We start from the raw sequence: 23171 nt of genomic DNA on the forward strand, positions 1-23171 counted from the left end.
CCTTAATTTGTAATGTAAATAGTGAAAAGTACAATTTAAGAGGTAGAATCAGGAGTGACATTTGAAATATTTCACAGCCAGAACAGTACTGCTTATCAATCAATCACACTAAAACAACCAGACTAGATGCTGACCACAAAGCTGGAACACAGGGACCCAGGAGATCCCAACTACATTAAATGATCCTTTAGTTTCTGTGTAAGGGGAACTTTCAGAAATCCCAGAGAGGATGGGGGCACTGAAGAGTGTGAAAGTGGGCTCAGATACTGGCCAGGCAGGAAAGAAGTAAGCTAATATTGAAGCAACAGAGAAAGAATCTGTGTGCACTGGCTGAATCTCAACCCAGGACAGAGCTAAACTAACTTTACCCAGACCTATTTAATTTCCCAGAAAGGAAGAATTCGCTACAGACTCTTAAATATACTCTTCTTAAAATTCCTTTAACAGTCAGAAAGACCTTCGATTAAAGATAAAGTTAAAATGGAAATATCCATTGAAGAGATAGCATCTATCATACTAAGTTGCTAACGACCACAATCTCTTTTGAAGGTTTTAGAAAGAAGTGGGGAGAGGTTTCAGGAACAATGGAAACAGCATGAACACAGGAATGTGGGATGGGTGAGCTAGCCACAGGCCTCCTGGATCAGCTTGACTCAAGGCAGGTGCCCATCCGGCACACAAACAACCACAGCAGAACCATTAGGTCCTCAGGCCCTTAGTTTAATTTACTAATGTATTTAACACACGTGAGTCTGTGCAAAGTGGAGGTGATGGTTAGGATTAGACTCATGTAAGCGGAGAGAGGACTCTCTTTTTTATTCCGCCTTGAATTGCTCTTCTTGACCTCTTGTCCTATCCCAGGAGAAATTCAGGCGTTAAACGTTTCACCAGACCAGATGACTTTTCAACTTAGAAGGTTCGCCACACAGTGTTAAAACTGGAGCACACAATAGAAATTTGATTTCCCTGGGCCCGCCACTTCTAGAAAGCCACCTATAAAAAGGATCCCCAAGCTGGCTCTATCAGCCTCAATGCTGCTACTGGGTCTTCCTTCTCTGGCCTCCCTCCTTAGCTCTGGTTTTTATTTACTTCAGAAGGGAGCGAGGGAATCAGCTGCCTTTCCCACTTCCTCCCTCAACCAAGTGAGTGTCATGGACTGAATTAATACCTTCGGGCCCAGCACGGTGGCTCACGCCTGTAATCCTAGCACTATGGGAGGCCGAGGTGGGCAAATCACGAGGTCAGGAGTTTAAAACTAGCCTGGCCAATATAGTGAGACCTTGTCTCTACTAAAAATACAAAAATTAGCCAGGTGTGGTGGTGCGCACCTGTAGTCCCACCTGCTTGGAAGGCTGAAGCAGGAGAATCGATTGAACCCAGGAGATGGAGGTTGTGGTCAGCTGAGATTGTACCACTGCACTCCAGCTTGGGCAACAGAGCAAGACTCTGTCTCAAAAAAACAAAAATCTACCTTTGACTTTGGGGGTTGTCTTCAGCTAACACTCTGGTGTGCCAGGAAGTGAATCCAGATATATTTATTTGTTTATTTATTCACTAAGAATTTGTACCCTTTAAATTTCTCAATAGGACTTGAGACAGAGAAAATTATTTCCCACAGTAGCTTTCAAAAGACTGGCTAATTTGAAAAAGAGAAATGAAGTAGGTAAAAAAAAAACACTTAGGTGTGCTTTACTTCCTGACTTCAGGAGCTGCAATGTCAAAAATATTTACTTAGCAAAATATTTTTCCAATTCATGCCTTTCCTGAGTCCTCCCCATACCGCACTCTAACAACAAAAGGCTAATTGCCACCTTCCTTCCACCTTCAAAGTGACAGTTTAAGAATCTGGAATTAGCATGCAGACTGGGGACAGAGAGGGCCTTTGGAAGTGGCCAGGTTTTGCACCAGCAGCCAGTCAGCAGACAGAGGGAAGAAAGAAGCAAGCATATATGAGGAGAGAGCCTGTGCCTGGCCTCGACAGCCACTGAAGTCAGGTTCTAGCCACTCCTGGCTGTGAAACACAGGTTGCGCTCCCAGTGGACGCCTCTTCTCTGATTAAACTAGGTGGAGTGCATTTTTCTTGCTGGCAACTCAAAGATCCCTAATGAACACATTGATTCAGTCGAGGAAGTGGGATGAAAGCAAGCAGAAAGCTTCCACACGAGTTACAGCCATAGCAGAAATAAATGCTTTGATTACTTGGATAAAGCAAACAAATGGCCCCTAAGGAAATGCACATGAAGCATCACTATTTGTAGAACTCATTTCACAAACGAGTGACCATTTACTGTTTTATTTCTTTTTTTGTGGGGGGGAGGCAGGCAGGGTCTCACTCTGTCACCCAGGCTGGAGTACAAGTGGCATAATCACAGTTCACAGCAGCCTTGACCTCTGCAGGCTCAGGTGATCCTCCTGCCTCAGCCTCCCAAGTAGCTAGAACTACAAGCACCCACCACCATGCCCAGCTAATTTTTGTATTTTTTATAGAGACAAGGTTTCCACCATGTTGCCCAGACTGGTCTCAAACTACTGGGCTCAAGTGATCTATCCACCTCAGCCTCCTAAAAGGCTGTGATTACAGGTGGAGCCACTGTGCCTGTCCTACCCATTTAATATTTCCTGTTTTTAGAAAAAGTTCTCTGTGAAAGAGAAGGGGAGCATACTGTATATTTGTATATGTGTATCTGTAGATGCTTATAACATCTTGCCCATGATGCTATGCTTGTACAAGTGAGGTCTTTGAAACATGAGGGCCAGAAAATGCTGTTCTAGAATAGTTACAACAGCAATATTTTGCTTTTATAAATGTTTAATCCAGGGAAACTTGACCAAGATTAACATTGTTAATGACACTGCAGGAGATATTATCACTTCCTGGAAAACAGTAATGAATCACTTTTGAGTACATGAGATTTGAAATATTCATAATGATGAACAAATATCAACTAATAAATCTCTTTGCTCAAGCTGTGGCTTCATGTTAATCTTTAAATGCCAACATGATTTATATTTGTTATTTTTTCTTTATATAATTATTTGGCTGTTAAAGCAAAGATGTATTTAATTTGGGGTTTCTTAAAGAAACACTAATAAAGAGGCAAAAATCCAATATTTGGAAGGCAGCTATGCTCACCACTATACCACCAACGCAAAAATCCAATATTTGGAAAAGCAGCAGATTTAAAGGAAGTACATAGAATCTAAGAACAAATGATGTTTATTTTGATAGACTCACATGTAATTATTTTGTACTTCCCTGATTTTGCTTTATCTCTGTTAATACTATAATTAAAAACACATTTGGGTAAACAAAGGTCTCCTGCTTTCCAAGTTGTCTGCTTTTCTGCCTGCAGCATTCACTGTTGGCACAGTAAGATAACTACCACATCATAATTCATCAGTGCGGACACTCTTTGTGAGGAACGTGAATGTTTAACTCCCACCAATGCAGAGAAAGGCACAGGGATTCCATAATGATGGCAAACATCATTTGGTAGGATTTTCACTGAGACATCTTTCCAGAACAAAGATGTATTTTTTTCCAACAAAATAACTTCAGAGTTAAAGTAGAAACTTCAGGTATTTTTCATGATATTAACAGGAGATCAGTGTTTAAAAGATAGTATCAAACAAGGTAAAATGTAAATTGTGCATATGTTATGATTACAGCTTTATAAAATTATATGTATGGTAAAGGATTTTGGTAAGAAATACAAAAATTTATACATATTTATTAGCATGATGGGTTATGAACCCTTTTAACTTAAAATAATTCCATTAACATTACTATGATGTTTGTGCAGTGCAGTGCAGTGTAGTACTATAATTAAAGAGCCAGATTTGGGGCCAGGGCACAGTGGCTCACACCTGTAATCCTAGCACTTTGGGAGGCCAAGGGGGCGCAGATTGCCTGAGCTCAGGAGTTTGAGACCAGCCTGGCCAACATGGTAAAACCCTGTCTCTACTAAAAATACAAAAATACTTAGCCAGGCGTTGTGGCATACACCTAATCTACTCGGGAGGCTGAGGCACGAAAACTGCTTGAACCCAGGAGATGGAGGTTGCAGTGAACTAATATCGTGCCACTGCACTCCAGCCTGGGCAACAGAGCAAGACTCTGTCTCCAAAAGAAAAAAAGGAGAGAGAGATTTGGGCAAAAATGAGTCAAGCTTTTTAGCCACTGCATGTCATTCAAAATATTTATGAAATAGAGATAATTTGTCTCTGAAGTCCAAAGGTTTGGGAATTAATATCCGGTTGTAAAATATTTCTGAGGCAGAATTTTGGAAATGGATGGCTTACATCCAGACAATAGGAGTGGACCCAAAGTACTGAGCAGGCTTGAAACAGCTCACATCCAGATATTCCCCACTAATGTCCCAAGTTCTTGACTGGCTAGAAAGGACTTTTCTGGATCCAATAGTTTCCAATAGATACCAGTAGGTTAGTAACGACTAACTAGAGTATTTTATTGAGGACTATGATGCTGTATCTGGGCTCAGCAGGAGAATACTGGTGTCACCTAGTGATATCTATCATGAGCGAAGGAGGAAGGAATGACAAGATGAGACTATAGCTTTTCTTGCCCTGTTCTATATTATTTCCATCTCTTTGAAGTGGGTTACTTTCTGGAACAATGAAGGGCAAGGAGAGATGAACTTACACTTCCTTTTCCTGCCCCTTATCAAGTAAGCTGGGTACTGAACAAAGCAGGTTTAATAGACACCGTTCCCATTTTTTAGGAGCTTAAATCTAAGATATTAAACTATTCAATCAACAAATATTAAAATATACATATACAGTTACAAGTAAATACTTAGATACTGCTTATGAAGAAGGCCGCATTGTGCTGGTAATGTCAAACTGAAATGTAGTGAGTGGGTGCTTCAACAAACCACCTTCCTGCAACAAAGCATGTCAGTAGGGCAGAGGTTCAGAATACTCACTCCAATTGCTTCATGTTGGTAACATCTCTTTGAAGAGGCAATGCAATGTGATATGGGAAACGGAGACTCCAAGTCAACAGACTTAGGTCTACCATTCACCCTGCTGTTAGGACCTTGGGTTTCCTCAATTGAGCCTCAGTTTCCCCATTTATAATGAATAAAGGTGTTGGATTATTAGAGGCATTTCACCACTAATATTGTTATTGTAGTTAACAATAATTAACCACTAACGTTGTGTTGTTGTAGTTATTGTATATTCTGGGTGTGCTGGACAGCCTTCTTTGAAAACCATATCTTCACCATCATCTGACCCATCTCAGTCACAGCTGACTAGAAGGGTAGGATACTAAACCTAAGCTGGGCCAATTAGATTCTTTCTCTTGGGAATGATAAATTAGAACTGGCTGGGCACTTCAGCAAAGATGGGACAATTACATACAATAAAAAGTCAGAGAAAACTTGTCTACAGGGACAAGTGGAGCAGATATGCAGCACTGAAAGACCAGGAACCCCAGAGAAACAGGGAGGATGATGTCAGCTCCTGATGCAGTCTGAAGTTCTGATCCCAGTTCCTCAGAGAGCCTACTGCTCTCTATTCATTCATTCACCTAGTATTTTTTTTTTTTTAAGATGGTGTCTTGCTCTGTCCCTCAGGCTGGAATACAGTGGCACGGTCTTGACTCACTGCAACCTCAGCCTCCTGGGTTCAAGCGATTCTCCTGCCTCAGCCTCCCCAATAGTTAGGATTGCAGGCATGCACCACTACATCAGGATAATCTTTGTATTTTTAGTAGAGACGGGATTTTACCATGTTGGCCAGGCTAGCCTGGAACTCCTGACCTCAAGTGATCTGCCCACCTTGGTCTCCCAAAGTGCTGGGATTACAGGCGTGAGCCACCGCACCCAGCCTCATTCAGCGAGTATTGACTGAATGAGATCTTCTTGTATTCCAAGCACTACATTGCGTGCTAGGTAAACATTCATAAACAAAACCCACAAAGTTCCGGACTTCATAGGTTTTTCCACTTGAGGAGAGAGAAAATAAATAAAAATAAATACACAGTGTAATCTTAGAGTGTGAGAAGGGCTAAGCAGAACCATAAATCTGGGAAAGAGAATAGAAAGTGATAGTTCGTCAGAGAAGGCTTCTCTGAACAAGTGACATTTGAGCAAAGACCTGAATAAAGTGAGCCAAACCACCCAGACGTGACAGAAAGCAGCTACAGTGAAGCTCCTTCTGTGAAATTGTGCTTGGCAGGTTCTATGCAGCTAGTTCACACTCCCCTCCTAATTCTAAGTCCTGCCATCTTTCTGTGAGATTTCCCTGCATGGCTGGTCCTTCCATTACACTGTCTTTCCATTCTCAGATCTCTCCTGGTTGAGGATCTTTACCTCCACTCTACTTCTGCAAATCACTACCCTATGTCCTGCCTGACCGTCTCTGAAATTCTAAACTCTTAGACAGCACTTTGGCCTCAACCTCCTAGACATCAGCTCTCTCATTCCGTTCTGTCACGATTCCTTTTTCTTCTTCAAGATCTCTAGTTCCTTAAGTCTTCCCTTTTCTCTCAGTCTATCAGGCTGATCTATTATTAATTCCCATCTCTCTCGCTTAGACTCTTTCAAACACAGCAGTGTACTGTAGTGCTGGGAGTGTGACCTTTGAAGCTAGACTGCCTGGGTTAAAATCCCAGCCTACCATCAACTATGTGTGTGCCTCAATTTTCTGAGGACATAATCATAGTAACCTCTGCCATTGCTGTTGTAAGAATTAAACAATTTGATGCACACATCACATTTAGAAAGCAACAGGCCACAGAGCAAACATTTGATAAATATTACCATAATAATTATGATGTTACTATCATAATTATTAATCTTTTCTCCCAGAAACATTCTGAACCTCCCTGACTAGTTCTTCTGTTGAACCTTCTCTGGAAACCTCAGTCTCTGGCTCAATCTCATCATTTATTTTCTCTGTTCTCATTACTTGGCAGCTGAGGTCTTCCGAAATAAAAGAAAAGAAAACAAAACAAAACATACTCCACTGTGTAGGCTGATGCTGCTATAAACTTCAAGCTTCCACTCTGCTTGAACATCCTTTTAACAGGCTTCTGGTTGGTTTCCTCTCTCATTCCTCCCATTTGCTATTCTAAATCTTCATTCTTTTCAACCCTTCAAGCTGCTGATCTCACCCTTGCTTGACAGTTCTTACATGAACCACCCAAAAGCCAGCTAAAAATGTACTTATATTCTCACATCCTTTTTTTTTAAAATTATTTTAATTTTTGTAGGTGCATATTAGGCATGTATATTTATGGGTTGCATGAGATACTTTGATATAGGCATGCAATGCACAATAATCACATCAGGGAAAATGGGGTATCCATCCCCTCCAGTACTCATACTTTTGGTTTCAAACAATCCGATTATACTCTTCTGGCTATTTTTAAGTGTATGATTAAATTATTATGATTTACTTATTTATTTGATTGTTTTTTTTGAGATGGAGTCTTGCTCTGCTGCCCAGGGTGGAGTGCAGTGGCATGATCTTGGCTCACTGCAATCTGCACCTCCCGGATTCAAGTGATTCTCCTGCCTCAGCCTCCCGCGTAGCTGGAATTACAGGCACATGCCACCATGCCCGGCTAATTTTTTTGTATTTTAGTAGAGAGGGGTTTTAATGTGTTGCCCAGGCTGGTCTAGAACTCCTGAGCTCAGCTGATCCACCTGCCCTGGCCTCCCAAAGTGCTAGGATTAAAGGCATGAGCTACTGGGCCTGGCCAATTATATTATTTTTTACTACAGTCACCCTGTTGTGCTAGCAAACACCAGGTCTTATTCACTCTTTCCAAAATTTTTTGGATTTATTAACCATCCCCACTCCCACTATCATTACGACTCTTCCCAGCCTCTGGTAACCATCCTACTCTCTATCTCCAGAAGTTTGGTTAAGTTTTAGCTCCCACAGTTAAGTGAGAACACGTGAGGTTTGTCTTTCTGTGTCTCACATCCTTTTCTACAAACTCATAGGAAGAGGTCTTCTACCTTCTGTCCTGGACTTCTCTTTCTCATTCCTTTGTGGATCTAATTTCATCAATTATCTCTTCTCTCCCTCATTCATGTCAGGCCCCAAACATGCTCAATCTCTCCAATCTTAACAAAACAAAGCCACAAAATAAAATAACACCCTTCTGAACTTTCAGTCTCCCACTATCTGTTGTCTCTTCTTCTTTCTCTACAGCTAAGTTTCTTGACCTCACCAAATGTCCCCTAGGGTGAAATTGACCATGGTTGAGAACTACTGAATAAAGGATGTAAGAATATAAAATAGAGCAACAGGTATTTAGGTAAATGCAGTAGAAGTTCTCAGAAGAGGCGCCTACAGTGGTCTCCAGTATCTTTCATCCACTCAGTGCATTTTTCCTGCCACACTCTTCCAAAATCCATTTCCTAAAGCAGACAGCAAGCAGAGCGTCTCTGTACTTGACACCTCTCCATTCATTCCTCAGCTCACTGCAATCTGACTTCTGCCCCAGCTTCCCAGATCTATTCATACTATGGCAATGTCTTTCTTCTTAATGGCCAAATCCAAAGGACATTTCCTACCTTATGTAACTTGAATTCTCCATAGTACCTTTAAGCTATTGATCATGACTTTTGCCTTGAAATTCTTTCTTTGGCTTCCAAAATGCCACCTTCTTTTGGTTCTCTTCCACTTCTCAAGGTGCACCTTCATCGCCTTTGCTCACATTTTTCCCCTTTAAGTCTCAGTATTCCTCAGGCAGAGTCCCCCCGTCGGTCCCTTTCTTACTGCCACTCTTTCCTTAGTGGTCTTTTTTCCAATGACTTTAACAATCACTGCCATGTTGGTCACTCCTTGGTCTTGCTATCCAGCCCAGACCCTCCATCCTAGGCTCCAGAAGGTACTGCCTGCACTACTCTCTCCTGAGCTTTCTGTATTCCAGTGTCAACACAAATTTGGCAAGTCTATTCTTACCATTTAGTAGCTCATTATCTCCTATTTAGCTTTGAGCTCTTCAAGGATATAAATCTTTGCTATTTTCTCTTTCAATGATCTGAACACAGCACAGTGCTTAGCACCTAGTAACTGGTGCTCAGTAACTGTCATTTGAATTAAGGAACAGACATGCTTGTCTTTTTTCTCTAGTATTGGCAGAGGATTTGCCAGCCCACCTCTAAAAACAGAATTATTTTTCCTATTTCCCCTCTTCCAGTCTTCTCAGCTAAAGACATCACTGTCTATCCAACTGCTCACCCTCCTGCCTCAGGAGCCATCCATGCTCTTCCTTCTCCCTCATCTTCCATATCCTACTCATAAGCAAGAGCTGTCAGCTCTGCTTCAAGCCATGCCCTAAATTCCACTATTTGTCACCACTTCCAGCACTACCACTGTGTCAAGCCACCACCATGCCTTACCTGTCCAACTGCCACAATCTCCGAACTGGCTTTTCTGCTTCTATTTCTCCTCCCATGTCATAACGCTCTTTCTAAAACATTCCTCAGATTAGCTCCTCTGCATAAAATGCTCCATGGCTTCATTATACTCAGAATGTCATCTAAATTCCTTACCAGGCACTGCATTACTCGGCCCCTCTAACCCCTCCAACGGCATCACCAAATCCAAACCCAATCCAAACCCAACTCCCTTATACTGTTTCCAAGAGCAGCCCTTTTTGTTGTTTCTCCGGCAAACTAATTGTTCTGGCTAAGGTCTTTACACTGTCTACTCCCTCTCCCTACAATGCCCTCTCCTGAGAGCCTTACAGAGTTACTCTTCTCAGCCTTCACATCGCTGCCCAAGTGTCACTTCCTTAGAAAATGAGCCTACAAAACTAGCTCCCTTAAAGTAATTCTCTAACCCTCTATCCTGCTGTATTTTCCTCAGAGCACATATTCTTTAAATTTTAATTAATTACTTTTTTTTTGAGACAGGCTCTTACTCTGTCATGCAGGCTGGAGTTCAGTGGTACAATCACTGCTCACTGCAGCCTTGACCTCCAGGGGTCAAGTGATCCTCTCAACTCAGCCTCCTGAGTAGCTGGGACTACAGATGTGCACCACCATGCCAGGCTAATTTTAAAAACTCTTTCTTTTTTCTCAGAGATGGGGTCTTTCTGTATTTCCCAGGCTGGTTTTGATCTGCTGGGCTCAAGTGATCCTCCCACCTCAGACTCCAAAGTGCTGTGATTATAGGTGTAAGCCACCACACTGGGCAATATTTGTTAATTTTTAAATTAACTTTCTATATGCTGCTATAATATAAGTTTCATATAATATAAGCTTTTTACAAAATATATGTTTTTTATTACTTTCCTGCCTACTATGACATCTACTTTGTGATTACGTAGAGGCATAACTGGCCCTTGGTAAATAGTAAATATTTGCTGGAATAATGTGATCCCCATGTCTATATCTTTACTGACTGGTAAGGGTTATTGGGTCTGTGGGCTAGTCTTTCACTGTGTGAAGACAATTTTCTTAAACGGGAACTAGCACCAATCTCTAAAACTTGCATCTGATCAGGACTCTGCCTACAACCAAACTTTAGTTTGGCTCCCTAGAGTCCTCTTCTTAACCAGACCTTGTCTTTGGCCTGGGAGCCCAATTTTAGCAAGAATCCTGCTGAGTCCGTTTAGGGAGAATCCCCTTGGTCCCCCTACCTTTGATATTTAATCAAGTTCCTTTTAGTAATTTTTCATTCAATGAGTCCATTCTTTGTCCACTGGCTATAAATTCCCAACTGCCCCAGCTATATTTGTAGTTGGGTTCAACCTCTCCCTCCTACCGCAAAATTCTTTATTTTTTAATTTTTTTTGAGATGGAGTTTTGCTCTTGTTGCTCAGGCTGGAGTGCAGTGGTGCGATCTTGGCTCACTGCAACCTCCACCTCCCAGGTTCAAGCAATTCTCCTGTCTCAGCCTCCCAAACAGCTGAGACTATAGGCACCTGCCACCATGCCTGGCTAATTTTTTATATTTTTAGTAGACACAGAGTTTCATCATGTTGGCCAGGCTGGTCTTGAACTCCTGGCCTCAGGTGATCCACCTGCCTTGGCCTCCCAAAGTGCTGGGATTACAGGTGTGACCACTCCGCCCAGCCTACTGTAATACTCTTGACTGCCTACTGTAGTAGTCTCCAATAAAGTCTTCCTTGTCGTTTTTAACAAGTATCTGCTACCATTTCTCTTTAACATTAAAAACTAAATATTTGCCAACTGGGCTTGCTTAAATACACTTAGGGAATTTTCATGACTCTCAAAAGAAGTTTCATGTGTTCTTTGCAGTGTGCAGGGTCAAAGAGAGGCTTTACTTGTCTCTGTGCCTGAAGAATATGGTTTCTGTAATATACAGAAGAAAGAAAAAACAAAGGCCACATGATTTATTTTTATGGCCTCTATAGTTGTGGCTATTACTTATTCAATTTGTCACATTTATTTTCAGTTGTTCCTGTGGTGACATTTTAAGGAATAATCCAAAACAATGCTCAATTCAAAACGACACCCCAAACCTCCTAAACAAAAACATGTTCAGCATATAAAACAACAGTTTCCTCTCTGCCACATAACCAATATAATTCACATGCAGTCCACTCCTGACTGTGCCACTGACTTGAGATGATATGATTATACCTGCAACATCAAACTCGATTTCCAGGGTGACCTTGCTCGTGATTGAAGAGTCTCGGAGGAGCTGATTGGCTTCTTCAAAGGTGCTGTCTTCTGTTGGAATTCCATTGATGGCCATCACTCTGTCTCCAATCTGTAGCACCCCACATCTAATTTAGAACCACATGTGAGAGGTTGTAGATAGAGTAAATAATTACCAAGTTGAGCTTGCCAAATCTACCTTGCTTGATCCTTGCAAAACAGCATAATAATTTGGTCTTGCTTATTCAATACTGTGGACATTGCATAGGTCAACTTCAATGTCTTACACTGTTGCATTTCATGTTTATAATTGTAAGCAGGGGAATCCTAATGTATCCCAGGGAGATAATTAATAATTCATAACCATGGTATTGTTAGAATCTGATCCAAACCAATATTTGCTAATGATGAATGTACATTCCCCCATGGCAGAGAGATTATTGAAGTTGAACTTCAGGATACTTTTTTTTAATGGGTTTTTCTCCTTTTTAATCAATATACCTTCAAGTCCCTTGATGGACAAAATCTGCTAGATAAAGGCACCCATGCTTATTATCCTTTTCAAACCTGATTAAGAACATAAAACTTTACTGTCAGAAGAGAGTTCATTATATCTTGCATTTTCTGCATTGAGCAATGATTCATAATTTACTAGCCATTCAAAATAGCAGGTACTAGAAATGCAGAGCAGAAAATGCTGCCGTGAAAGAAAGCATCTCACCTCTCTGCTGGGCTGTCAGCTTCAACGTAGGAAATCAGAGGTGGAGAAGAGAGCGTTTCTGTGGCAAAGACACTGCCCTGCAGTTGGATCCCAAATCCTGTGACAGGATCTGCTGTCAGCACAACCTCTGTGGTTTCTGTATGAACAACCTGCCCAGCCAATCCCACTGTGCTAGAGGCTAAGGACACTAGAGAAACAGAAAATAACGACTTTAGGTTGGAGCAAGCACCAGGAATACCAGCGTTTGCAAAATAGATCTTGTTTCTGCACAAAAACTCATTGGCAACAGTTGGAGGTTAAATTATGGCCTTCCGGTTTAGCAAGAGTTGAAAAAGATAAATGAATCTCTCAATACTCATCACATTTCAATCATAACATCGGTATATCCCTGCACCCTGACTCCCCACTCCTCAAACCAGGGATCATTGTGGGGACTTTAAGAGGATGGCTTTGGGCTTATGGTACGTGGGTTCTAGTCCTGGCTCTATCACTGAGCACCAGCTGGGGAACCTTGGAGTAAGCCAATTTGTCTCTGTGTGTGTCTATATCCTATCTAAGAAAAAGGGAGTTGGGCTAGCTGGTCTCATGTTTTCTCCATTTTAGCCATTTGCATCTGGGCTTTGTGACTTTTAAATAATCCTACCTTCAGCTTTGAAGAAATGATTAATCTAAATCTGGTGAGGCTATGCCGGTCCTCAACCTTAATCCAGTGTTGGGTTGGCACAATGACGTTGTTTAAACTCTATACATTCCTCCTGTCCCCGCCACCCCCCCCCACCCCTGCCCCACCTCTCCGCCCAGAGTTTGGTCTCTAGTCAAGTGCAGGTGGAAAGCCATTGCCTTTGCTGGCTTCATTTTCCCCACTCTCCACCTGGACCCCTGGCGACTATTTTAATAATGCATCTCCTAGGCTCAGAGATTCTTAAACCTCATGAGATTTTTTTCTATACTCTATATTCTTTGGTAATGCCCAGTTAACTCCACTGCTGTTATTAAGTTGCTGAGGGGTGCTAGGAAAATTCACTATGAATTGACAATACTATTAGACCCTTAAATTCTTTGTTGTGTGATATTTTGGCACCTTATTTAATTCCACAAAGGATCTGTCTCAAATGTGTCTACCCTAAATAAGGGTCAAACGTTACTCTTCATTTCCTGTAAGACTGAAAAGATCCAACCCTTTGATCAGAGTTCTTTAAACAGCATTCTGTTTAACCTCAGTTTCTCTGTATCATTATTGGTTTCCTCTTCTTTTTTCCCCCCAGTATAGGAGAATATATTCTTCCTCCCATTTCAAGGCTAATTTCCCCTTTTAGTGTTTTTAAAACTATTCCTTTCCACCCCCATGCTTTCGTGCCATGAAAAAAACTTCTTTTGCTGCTTTTTTCAAACTTTCCTACTCATTCCCCCAGCTTTCAGACCACTGTGTATAGATATGTACTGACTCTGAAGCTGCTTAAAACTTGCCTTCTGCCTTCACCCTTTACTGAAACTACTCTCACCAATGACTTCCTGATTGCTAAAATCAATGGCTTCATCCGCTCCACCTACCCCACAGTGACTGGATATTGGACCATCCTTTGCTTTCTAAAATCATTCACTTGACGAAGCTTTGTTCTGAGCGTCTTACTTTTTCAGCCCCAGCCAATTGCTTTTCCTTCCTCCGCACTCCAGTGCCCAGTTGTGTCCTAAGTCTTTTCTACTCTCATTCTTTCACTCATTCATTCCCAGCATGGCTATATGGCTTCTTCATGTATCTCGTCAACTCTTTCTTTTTAGTTTTTTTCAAGCTCCAGTGATGGATTTCCCTCCTTGATGGGTAGCCCATTCACAGACTGTCATTGGTTCCTCAATGTTTTCAAAATTGCGTGAGCCCTCTTTACTCTCTCATTGCCACTATTATTTCTGTGACTAGGACCATGATGTTTATTGTCCTCTAGGCTTGAAATCTCAAAGTAGCCTTAACTCACAACTCCCCATTGTCTCAAATTCTATCAACTGCTAAATCCTTTCAGGATGACCACTGAAATATATCTTGCAAAAATCCTCTTTTCCCTTCTTAATCTTAGTACCTAAATTGTGGCTTTCATTATTTTTTACTTGAATTATTCTAATGTACTTTTTTCTGGGTTACATGCACAATATTCCCTACATATTATTTCCTGATGAACCTCCTGTCAGATAAACTTTCCTGATATGATGAGGCCCCAACATATCTACCCTGCATGTATCTTCTCAACTCTTTCTCTTTAGTTTCTGTCAAGCTCCAGTGACGGATTTCCCGACTCAATGGATATCCCCATCCACAAACTGTCTCGTCGGCTCCTCAAACTCAATGTTTTCAAAACTGAGTGAATTTTCTTCCCTTTCTTATTGCCACTACTACAGAGTAAGGCCTCACCATCACCAGAGTACATTACTGAACAGACTTCCAACTAGTAACCCTGCTTCTTGTTTTATACTAACAGCCTCCAACTGCTGCCAGAGTACCCCTTCTAACACGCAAAGGTAATCCCTGCCCCCGTTTTGAATTTTCTATTGCTCCCTATTTCCTATAGAACAAACTTCTCAATTCTAGCAGAGCATATAAGACCTTTCACCCATTCCTTTCTCCTGCCCACCCACTCTCCTGTTCCTCTGTAATCCCTTCATGTGCCTGCCGTGTGCCCCAGCACTCTTGACGCACTTTTGTGTCTTTGTATCTACTGTGCCCTCTGCCACTCAGCTGTTGTTCTGGGTCCCTTTCTCTGCTTTATCTAGGCAGAATTAGGTACTTACTTTTCTACATTTCCACACTTCTAATACATGGTTCTGTTTCAGCATTTATCAGGTCTCTATTTGCCTGTCTCTCGCCCTTGACTCTGAGTTCTTGAAAGGTTGGAATCAGCTCTTTTAATCTCTGAAATCTTAGTGCCTGGAATATTCAATAAATGCTGAATAAATGAGGAATGAATCAAGTTTTGTGATGTCATGCACATATTCCGTTTTGGAATCCACAGTTCACATAGATGCTGCTGAGTTACCATAAGGAACTACAAGTCATTCTTCAGGACCCAGGTAATTGCAGCGGATGGGGCAAGGAAGGGTGAAGTAGATCATTTGTCTAGGAAGAGTAAGACAAAAAATCAACTTTTCCTTAAGAAGCACCATCCTCATTCTCTCTCAGCTGGATTAAGGCTAACATGGCCTGCAGCGTGGGGTGAAGGTAGCCTCCAATCCTACGCTTGTTACAATTGCCAGGTCTGACACATGGACTGTCATGTATTAATTCAGATCACATGTTCTAGTGTGGTTTTGCTGATGTAGAGTGTACTGTGATTACTCTCTAGATCATAATTCTTGCTATCAGTGGCACCAAACCACTGGTAGATACCATTTTCTGTCAGTAAGGATCTGGAGGGTGTGTTGCGTTCCAGTTATTTCTCGTAGCAGATGGGAATATTATGTTACAGCATCACTTATTTTGCAGGTAACTTCCACTTATCTTCTAGCTGAAGCTTTTTGGATTTAATCAGGAAACTTTCTCTGAGTCTCTTATAGATTCACATTAATATTGTTTTTCCATTTGAGATTACAATTTGATATAGAATGTTGGACTACTTTACTGGAGTTAAAAGCTGTTTTGAAACTTTAAGTCAGCTGTTTACCATCCTCACTAAGAAAGAGCCAAGAAAAAATAGGTCAGTTTAATAAAAAGTAACAGGTGAGATTAGATTAGACATAGTGAAGCCTTCTCAAAGGAAAGAGTTGCTATGTTTTTTGAAACAGAGGAGGTAGTTGAATAATTTTATTCTCCAGAAGGCTTTGAAAATAAAAATAAGTACTAATTTAATATGAGTATTATTAAATTTATAAGCTCTATCTGGAGGCAAGTTGAGATGACAAAAATTATTAGAAAATTGAATTTAGGATTTAAAATAAATTTATGCATTATGTAATTGGTTTTATAATTATATAAAGTTATAATTTATATTATACACAAAGCATTATAGTAAATAATTCATGATTTTATAATTAGCTCTGAAAGTACTCTGACATATTGGAATCTCTTATTTGACAAAGAGCAAAATTTCACTTGAAATTGTATGTATGATTAGTTACACATATGAAAGTTTGAAAATTATTACCAGATATGAAAAAGATATATTGTAGATTTAAAATGAGTAAACAAAAGAAAGAAAAAAACCAACATTAGCTTGGAGGAGAAAAAGATGAGCTTAATTATCCTGCTTCATTAATGTGGTCAACCAGCAAAAGAAAATGAAGATGAGTATTCCCTGACATTTGAAAGTGTGGATGGTGAATTCTCTTTCCAGTAGCAGATGCTTCCGCAAGGTATTTTGTCGTCATCAGGCTGCAAGCCACCGAATTTGGCTTAGGTTTGTCTACAAGGTGAAGATAAAAATGCTAACTTGCCGACACCCTATGTTTGAATCCTGCTAACTGGTGTGTGCTGAGGTTGTGTTCAGGATTTGTGCCTGCTCTGTCCTGTTCCCATTCTCACATAGAGGGTTCTGTTCACAACTCTTCAGGTTTGCAAGGAATGACTGTATTTTGGTCGATTCCTGTTTCTCCTAGTGTAAGAAAGGGCAGGGGGAGCCAAAAACGGCTCCAAAAGTTTAAAAATTTACCAAACCTGTATTTAATTTAGAAGGCTGCAAGATTTCCTATCAGCTATGAGAAGCATTTAAAAAATACAGAGCCAAGGATCCCCAAAATTTATTACTACAATCTGTTTTATGTTTTCTCTCTTTTTTGAGATACAATTTTTTTTTCTTTTTTGAGATAAGATTTCACTCTGTTGCCCAGGCTGGAGTGTAGTGGCATAGTCTTGGCACACTGCAATCTCCGTCGCTCAAGCGATCCTCCCACCTCAGCCCTCCAGGTAGCTGGGACTATAGGTGTGTGCCAACACAACAGGCTAATTTTTGTATTTTTTTCTTTTCTTTTTTTTTTTTTTGATACGGGGTTTTGACATGTTGCCCAGACTGGTCGCAAACTCCTGGGCTCAAGTGATCCACCTGCCTGAGCCTCCCATAAGAATAATATGTTTTGATTATTGATCCTGTAATCTGGGACTTCTGTCTCACTAAAGTGTTCCATACTATAGTGTTCAACCTGCCACAGACCCAACACATTGCTTATCATGTGATCCAGTTCAGGAGAGCAGTAGAGGTGGCCAACAGCTCCTTTGTCCAAATGGGGGTGTGAGTATAGTTCTTAGGGTGTCCCCTTCCATGGCTCCCTGAATGGTCACTTGTAAAAGCTTACCAGTAGCTGCTTTTATCTTCCATTCTTTGTTCCTAGGTCGATGGAAGGGACCAGAAAAGTTTTTAGGTTTTCTCATTTTCTTTTCTTCAGCTCTTTTCAATGGCACCCTCCCTAGTAGTAGTCACTGCTGATGACAAAAGCAGCAAAGACCATTCTGGAGATGTGTTCTAACTTCTACTCTTTGCTGCAATTCAGGCAAAATGGGGAGAGAGTCTCTAGACTGGCCTGGAGTACAGTGGTGGGGAACAGAAAGCAGGGCAAACTAGCTAGATCCGTTGCTCAGCCACACTGCTGTTACAGGGAGGTGATAGGGTTCTGGAAGGAGACTTGGCCTCTCTGGCAGAAAAAGAGGCAGCCCAGGCAACCAGGAAAAGGGCAGTAAGATCCCGGCAGAGGAGATGAGAGGGCTCCCTCTATGACATGGCTCGGCAATGCCTCCAGGGCTTTGTGACACTCCTCAAAGCCTAACTGTGCTGTCCTATTTTCCCTATGAAACAAGCATGGCGCCTTCCTGTTTCAATGCTTGTAATACATGGCTACATACAGATTTCTTGTATTTCTCCTTTGATCAATAATACAGAATGTTTTAATTTTCATGTGAGAAGATTTCATTCTTTTCTGGGCATGTCCTTCCTTGGCATTGGAAACACGTATGAGCCTTTTCTGTTTTGCAAGCTCTGGCCTCAAGTCACCACCAATACGACAAAGACTTTTTATTGTATTTCTGATTTTCGCCATGATTTGCCATCTATACAAATGGCCTGGTTGCTATAGAAACGTAAGTAGTACAAAGCGGGCAACAAATGGTGGCACAGAATAAAGACATAAATAAAGTGGTGGAAATAAACCAATGGTATAGCAAGAGCGGCAATAATACTTTTATTATCAATTATTTGGGAAGACCTTTACATTTAATGTGACCATACCAAACCAGTGCAATGAAATAAAATAAAATAAATAAATCCTCATTAAAAAAAAAAACAAAAAAACCCTTTGCAATGCTTTTTTTTTTTTCAGGTCTTTTTGAAGTGGAAATAAAAGTTCGTATCATTTTGGAATTTATTGTTTGAATAAAATACAAAATGTATGATCTCCTGAGACACATTTATAAACATTCTGATATGTATATTGTGAGTGGTGCTCTAGTGGCTAATGTCTACAGCAAACACAAACAACTAGAAATGAATTGAACCAGGTTTCTGTTTATATTTCTACCGTGTTGTAGAATAATGTCCTGATTCAAGAGAGAATTTATGAGTGGGTTGTGCACATCAGTGACTGTCGCCTCAGCTTCCTTTCCTACTACAAAATTTAAGATGTGTAAATATCAACCTGAGATAGTCATACATATTATCATTCATTTGTATTCACTAATGTCCCTAATCTACATAGCAAGTCTTACCTAATACAAACAAATGTTAGCCTTTGAAGCAGAAGTAGGAACACTAATGAATTCATTTTAATTGCTCTTCCCTGCTGAGGGCTGTTAGCCTGTTTCTGTGGGAGTACTACACACAAAGCCATTATCTATTAAAAAAAAATTCATATACAAATACCCACCACAAACCCTGAAGGCATTATATGGAAGACTCAAGACCTACCTACTATGCTAAAATGTACCCCTTGTGAAAAAGGCCAAACTTTGAGAACAATGTCAAGAGATTTTTTCATGTGACAATTCAGATTTAGGCACATGACAGTTAACACGAACTATTCAAAATAGCTAACAATTAAATTGTGCTTACTGTTTATCCTGTATTGTTCTAAAACACATATACACGTGCAATCTCATGTAATCTTTTCAATTAGCCAATGAAGTAATTCTCCCTATTTTCAGTCTACGCATACCTAATGCAATCTTCACAATTACCCAATGAAGTAATTTTCCCTATTTTCAGTTTTAGAGTTTACAGAATTTCCTCAGGGTAGAAGGTAATGATGCTAGGATAGAACCCAGGCAGGCTGGTTTCAGAGTCTAGGCTCATAATGAGTTCATTATATTATATTGCCTTCAATCAGTTTCTTCTGAGACTAAATAATTTAGTGTCAGCTAAAAATATACGGACTCTAGGAACACTCTGTTCTCATTTTTACTAAACTCAATCTTCCATTTTCCTAATTTCAAATTTACTATCATTTTCATATAACAAAGATGACTAATCTCCTTATATTTAAAACTATATGCAAGTCTAAATCATGTACAAACCACACTGGTGGCCCTGTCTTTTGCAATGCAGCTCACTGTCAGGAAACCTTCAGGTTCCTGTATTATGAAGAAACTAGTTCCCAGTGTGGCTGATGTCTGGTCTTGGGCACTTAGGGTGACCCTGGTGAGACTGGAGAGAGATTCTCTTGGGGAGATGAATCTCTGGCAAACAAGCTGAAAAGCCAATAAGTCCATACCCATCATGAAGTATCTGGCTTTGGTTTTATTTAGGTAACTTAAGGATGTTCCTTATTTTTATTCCCATGGTAAACATGGGAAGAGATCCCATCTTCTTTAAATTTCTTTGTAGGAATCATAATCATGGCCATCAAAAGGGATACAGGTCAAAAAACACACTCTCTAGACTATGATTAGGTCTGGCTAGAAAGGTCAATGTTCCTTCTTCCATAGTTATGTGATTATGATGAGGGAGAATGATCTTCCCCAACCCAAAACATAATTGTAGGAGTGATTTGTATTTCTTTCTTTTTAAGGCATTCAATCACCCTTTTTCCTCTCTATTCAGACAACCATCTATCCCAAAACAAGTAGCCAACTACATCTTCCTAGTCTTGCTTAGTCTATATTGTGTTTGGCCGTCCAGATCATTTTTACAATAATCATGGTTGAAAGTACTAGACTTTAGGATGCTTGTTGTAAAGCTGAGCATCCTTACAATCTTTCTCAGGCTAGAGAAGACAATAAGAAATATACGTTATATCAGTGATTACCTGTGGGATAGGTTTCTGGAAAAGGTACTGGAGTTGGGCAATGAGATGTAGTTTAAAAAGGAATGTTCATATTTTTCATTGCTTTTTGGAGGGAGGGTCACAAAATATAATTTAGCATGAAATTTATAATAGCATTAAATGAATAAATGAGAATCTCATATTTATCAAAAGAGGAGCATCATTTTCACAAAATTTCGTTAGCATGAATAATAAACTAAGAACAAAAGTTTCATGTCCAAAGCAACCCAGAATATAATAAAAGGAGTCTTAAAGGAAAAATCATATCTTTGGGTATATTATGACATCAAAAGAGCAAGAAAAATCTCAAATCTCAAATAAAAAGCTGTAGGCAAAGATAGTATGAATGAATTCAGTCTGAAGTTATATTGGGGTGCAGTCATTGTCACACAGATATTGGGCATGATGACAATGGTCTTTGGCACAGAGCTGTTAGCTGCTTAGCATCTACCTGATCAGTTAGGCAACTGTAAAACACTCCTCTCACAATTTCAGTATTTCCAAGACTCCAATGCCCACAGATTTTTTTCCAGGCCAAATGCCATTGGCTGTCATTTCACTTACATGAGCTTTTGAAGTCTTTCTTTTTCAGTCTCCTCCTCATCATGGTTCCACGTGGGCTGGTGGAGTAGAGGCTTCGAGGTAGAGTCCCCATATTCAGGGAACTCAGGCTGTATGCACTCATGGAGGTAGGAGAGAAGGATGAAGACACCAAAGCTGCTGTAAGAGAGTGAAGACGTTGCACAGAGCACTCTCAGGTGGGGCCTGAGCCCGCCACACTTGCCAATCAGTAACGATCCAGAAAGATACACAGGATGCATAGCAATGGCTAGGAAGGACCCCAGTCAGACAGAAGGCAGGCCTCAGAAGAATAAGACAATGCTTTACAAAAGCCTACAAATGCTGAGGGGGGCAACAGGATCTTTATAAGCGCATAGGAACACAAAGATACTCTATCAGAATTGCTTTGAACAAACAAAAACAAACAAAAGAACAACTTTGTCCATGAACAACTCAATGCATCAAGATACATAATCTCATTTTCATAGATATTTTCTGACATGAATTTCATAAGTGATTCCAAATACACAAAGAAGACCTGAGAACACTGTCTCTCTATAATATTCTGAATTGTTACTTCCTGAGCCACATATAAACCATTCTGAACATTTACATCCTTTCCTAACAGCAAATACTTTCTGATGGAAAAGAAAAAGCCCCAGGAGATGTCAGAAATGATAAATTACCACTATAAGAAACAGAAAACACAACACCCATGAAGCCAAAGATGAGAAAAGGAAGGCATGAGAAAAATATAATTGAAATAAAAGACCAGGAGGAGAAAGCGTGGAACATTACGAGGGCTGTTTGGAGGAGGTGCTTTCGGGAATGTCAGGGCTGGTACTCTGCAATGGTCAGGGTGGTACGTGTTATAGTGATGGTTGGTGTGAAGGCTGCTGTGGTTGCTGGCCCACGAATCCCAGGTAAGTTGCCTGTCGCTCCTCTGAATTTTCACTGCCCATATGAAGTGATGATGAGAAATAAGAAAAACAAACAAACAAACACAGAACCAAAAAAGAGGAAAAATAACTGAATTGCCCAAATTAAAAGTATAACAAAAAAGAAAGCTGTTTGCAAATAAAAAACAAATCTACTTGGCTTTGCCCTTTTCTCAGTGGTCAGCAAAACAGATGATTAACATCAAGTATGGAAACTTTTCATCTTCCCAAGAATAACGCGTGTCTTTCCTCAGCTCATTTTTTTCTCCTTTTAAAATGACTATTGAATCAATTTCTCATCTCCCCTAGTGCTTTGCAGCAGAGATTAAAAACATTTTTTTAACTTAAATGCCAGCCCCACAAAGATCTATGGCACCCAATTAGTAATTAAAGATTTGCAAATCTTGGCCAGTTAGTAGCACTTGTTTTGAGAAAAAGAAAAGAAGGAGCAATAAATCACATTGGTGCATGATTCAAGTGGTTTACTAGTCACACATCAGAATTTACTGCTCTGACATTTTAATTACACTAGGATCTATCACTTGGACTTGATTTTCCTCAACAATAAACCACTCTAATCATCTATCAGTATCAGTATCTTATTTGTATCCCAACTAATAAGGAAAAGATAAAAGTCTCTATATTTTATGACTTTTTTGAAAAAGTCATATTAGAAATAATTCTTAAACTATTTCACATGTTCTTATATTTCATTGAGATACCATAAAATTTTAAGAAAGTTTACTTCAAACTTTATTAAAATTTCAAATTGGCATCCCTTTTATATGTTAGAAAAATCTTTATCATCCTTCCAATCTAGTTTCAATGTTAAGATTTGATATTCCACCCAGTGTTCTGAAATACGAACAATATCTTCGTTACTATGTCTGATACAAAGTTTTTCATTTAATAATCTTAAAGAACTCAACATATGAACTTATTTTATTTTTCTAGAGATGGGGTCTTGCTCTGTCACCCACGCTGGAGTGCAGTCGCGTGATCATAGCTCACTGTAATCTTAAACTCCTGGGTTCAGGCAATCCTCCCACCTCAGCCTCCTGAGTAACTGGAACTACAGGCCCATGCCACCACGCACAGCTAATTTTTTAT

The 23171-nt window shown here is 40.1% G+C and overlaps 1 protein-coding gene across 11 annotated transcripts in view; it reads right to left on the reverse strand.

Moving 5' to 3' along the window:
* GRIP1 (glutamate receptor interacting protein 1) overlaps positions 1-23171 on the reverse strand; it is a 713425-nt gene that overhangs the window by 90173 nt on the left and 600081 nt on the right. For 5 of the 11 annotated variants that reach the window (XM_039472175.2, XM_039472176.2, XM_074402859.1 and 2 more), the window contains 4 exons: positions 21922-22077; positions 21127-21282; positions 12337-12523; positions 11598-11743 (listed from right to left, as the gene is read on the reverse strand). In XM_039472175.2, coding sequence (XP_039328109.2) covers positions 11598-11743; positions 12337-12523; positions 21127-21282; positions 21922-22077 — 645 coding nt within the window. The remainder of the gene's footprint in view (positions 1-11597; positions 11744-12336; positions 12524-21126; positions 21283-21921; positions 22078-23171) is intronic. The other 6 variants (XM_074402865.1, XM_074402863.1, XM_074402861.1 and 3 more) reach the window with 2 other exon arrangements.

This window comes from Saimiri boliviensis, chromosome 7 (genome assembly GCF_048565385.1).
Source record: "Saimiri boliviensis isolate mSaiBol1 chromosome 7, mSaiBol1.pri, whole genome shotgun sequence".
In the NCBI taxonomy this organism is placed as follows: domain Eukaryota; kingdom Metazoa; phylum Chordata; class Mammalia; order Primates; family Cebidae; genus Saimiri; species Saimiri boliviensis.